Raw genomic sequence first — 3364 nt, 5'->3', positions numbered from 1 at the left:
AGTCGATGGTAGCTGAGTTGTGCCGGTATTTGTTGCTGTTGTTTTAGTTTTGTGTTCAGTAGAAGTTTCAGTAAAGTGAGTAGTTGTTGGAGGCAATGTAGATGGTGAACCTTGTGACAACTGTGAATTTTGGGTAGAATTGATTGTTGTTGAGGAATGGTCAGTTCTGGTAGTTCTTGTTTCTCCTTTTGTAGAGAGTGATGAGAAGTTTAATTCAGTTGTTGCTGTAGGTTTTATTGCTATAGTAGATATTGTTTGTTGCTCTGGTGATGAGGTCATAACTGTTGTAGATGTTTCCTGGCTCGTCAATGGGGGCTGAGTTGTGCCTGTACTTGCTGGTGATGTTTTATTTCTCTTTTCAGTAGAAGTTTCTGTGAAGTGTGTAGTTATTGTAGGCAACGTAGATGGTGAACTTGGAGAGACCTCGGAATTTGGGGTAGAATTAGTCGTTGCTGAGGAATGATCAGAGTTGGTATCTCTTGTTACTCTATTTGTTGTGAGTGTTGACACAGAGCCTGTGATTTCTGTTAAAGGTGTGCTTGTTGCCAAAGTAGGAGTTGCCAAATGTTGATTTGTCGATGAATTTGGGGTAGAATTAGTTGTTTTTGAGGAATGATCAGTGTTGATAGTTCTGGTTTCCCCATTTGTTGTTAGTGTTGGGTTTGGAAATTCAGTTATTGATGTTGATGTCATTGCCGTGGCAGGTGTCGATTGTTGTGCCGCCGATGAAGACATCCCTGTTGTGGATTTTGCCTGGCTGGTCAAGGGGCGTTCAGTTGTGCTTGGACTGTGATGAGCGAGTTCACACTGTGGGCCATGATATTGCTCATGGCACCTGGAGTTAAAGGCCACACAACAGAATTCCATTAGTAATTTCAAAATTATGGGCAAAACAGAAGGAAAAATCAAGCTCTTTGCAACTTTGATGAAAACAAATGTCTTTCCTTACCAACATATTGGGCCTTTCTCAATGTCATTGTGACATTCTCCATGTTGATGGCAGTAATCAGGGTTTGTTTTGCAAGGTCCAACACACTGCCATTGACCATTAATAATTTTAGCAGTGTAATTAGCAAACTTAGAGCAGTCTACAAAACGCTCCATATCTTGGATATCTATAAACAAAGCAAAAAAAAAGTATCATGCAACAAATACTGAAACATTGACATATTGAATGAAAACACACTGACTGCAAAATAGCAGGAAGTCATAGATGTTTCAAGCTTAAACTTACTTTTAATCTCAGGTGTTCCGAAGGTGAGTTCATTGAACTGCACTGTTACATTATTAAAGGCCCGAGAAATATTGATGAGGTTTCTGGGATCAGTCAAAATATCTGTCAACACCCCATCAAGCTTAGCGTTGACAAACTGGATTTGAGTTTCGTTGTTTGAATAAATATACTCTGCCTGGTTCTCTGCAACAACACTTCCTCGTCTGCAGTGAAAAATATCAAGACATTATTAAAAGAAAACAGCTTGTACTTGAGTGGAGAGTTATTTAAATGGTTTTATCAGTAAATATTAATAAAACATACGATAAATTGATGACTTGTACTCTTTTAAAGGATTGTGGATCTGCTTCTTTGCACAGGCCTTCAAGCTACAAAACATGACAGATGTTATTTTACTACAGTTAGAACAATAAACACATTTTAATGCAGCATTAACATCAAAACAGTATAGTGTCAGGTCTTGGTATTATTGCCTAAAAACAAAATATTTACCTCGTGTTTAAATTTTTCAATGAACTTTGATGATTCAGATGAGTTTAAGTCATTAAAGTCCGCCTGAAAAGTGACATTGATTTTCAATGTAAAATGTGCCTTTCGAGTTGGTATTGCTTCAGTATCTGCAAAAAACAAATGTACAAAACCATTATAGACAAGGCAAAAACATTTACATTCAACACCGAGATAAGAACTTTGAGTGCCCAAATCACACACACTTGATTTTAAGATACTATTAAGTTCTATAAATTATCTCTGCATTTTTTTTTCTTCAGTTTATAGAATATTTTGCACAGCTCTGTTTGGGTGGGAATAAACTCACCAACATCAGCAGGGATGTCATTCTTTCCAAAAGAGCAACTCTCTCCAAGGAAGAACTCTGGACAGTGGCACAGACATTCTCCAAGTGTGTTGTTGAATGTACAGTTGCCCCCAATACAGTTAGTTTTACAATCTTCACAACGACCAGTTGTAAATAATGTTGACAAAGTGACAGTGGTATTTGAAAAGGGAATAATTGTAGATGTTGCATTACTGATAGTTGTAACTTTGGTTTTGAGGACAATTTCCTTTGATGTCAAAGATTCAGTATTTACTGTGGGTGTCATTGTCATAATAGGTGTTGAATGTTGCTCTTTTGATGAGGACATGATTGTTGTAGATGTTTCCTGGCTTGTCAAAGGAAACTGATTTGTGCTGGTATTTGGTGTTGACTTAAATATGTGTTCAACAGATGTTTCAGAGAAGTGACGAGTTGTTGGGGGCAATGTGGATGGTGAACTTGGAAGGACTGTTGTATTTTGGGTAGAATTTATTGTTGTGAAATGATCAGTGTTGGTAGTTCTTGTTTCTCCTATTGTTGTTAGTGTTGAGGCAGAGGCTGTGAATTCAATTGATGTCAGTGTCATTGTGGTAGCAGATGTTGATTGTGGCTCTGTCGATGGGGACATTATTGTAGACATTTCCTGGCTTGATGTTGGGGGCTGAGTTGTGCTGGTTCTTGTTGGTGTTGTCTCAAATTTGTGTTCAACAGAAGTTGGAGTGAATGTGGATTGTGAATGTGATGAGATCACTGTATTTGGGGTAGTGTTGATTTTTGTTGTGGAATGATTGGTGTTTGCAGTTCTTGTTTCTCCCCTTGTAGTTAGTGTTGAGGCAGGGGTTCTGGATTTTGACTCTGTTGATAAGGACATCATTGTTGTTGATGTTTCCTGACTTGCTGATGGGAACTGAGTTGTGCTGGTTCTTGTTGGTGTTGTCTCAAATTTGTGTTCAACAGATGTGGGAGTGAAGTGAGTAGTTGTTGGAGGCAACGTGGATGGTGGCAGTGATGAGATCTCTGTATTTGGGGTAGAGTTGAGTGTTGTTGTGGAATGACTGGTGTTGGTAGTTCTTATTTCTCCTTTTGTTGTTAGTGTTGAGGCTGATGCTGTGAATTCAACTGATGTCGATGTCATTGTGGTAGCAGATGTGGACTTTGGCTCTTTTGCTGAGGACATCATTGTTGATGTTTCCTGGCTTGTCAATAGGAGCTGAGTTGTGCTGGTTCTTGTTGGTGTTGTCTCACTTTTGTGTTCAACAGATGTTTGAGTGAAGTGAGTAGTTGTTGGAGGCAACGTGGATGGTGAACTTGAT

General features: G+C 38.7%; 1 protein-coding gene across 1 annotated transcript; it reads right to left on the bottom strand.

Moving 5' to 3' along the window:
• Positions 1–761: 761 nt before the first annotated feature.
• On the bottom strand, positions 762–2183 carry LOC121966427 (mucin-3B; the record flags this gene model as incomplete). Its single annotated transcript, XM_042516522.1, has 6 exons — positions 762–835; positions 954–1115; positions 1235–1437; positions 1538–1602; positions 1727–1851; positions 2052–2183. Coding segments are annotated over 6 exons (761 nt in total), but the record flags the coding sequence as incomplete, so codon positions are not given.
• Positions 2184–3364: the final 1181 nt, after the last annotated feature.

This window comes from Plectropomus leopardus, unplaced genomic scaffold (genome assembly GCF_008729295.1).
Source record: "Plectropomus leopardus isolate mb unplaced genomic scaffold, YSFRI_Pleo_2.0 unplaced_scaffold24515, whole genome shotgun sequence".
Classification (NCBI taxonomy): domain Eukaryota; kingdom Metazoa; phylum Chordata; class Actinopteri; order Perciformes; family Serranidae; genus Plectropomus; species Plectropomus leopardus.
This window is presented reverse-complemented; position numbering and strand designations above follow the sequence as displayed.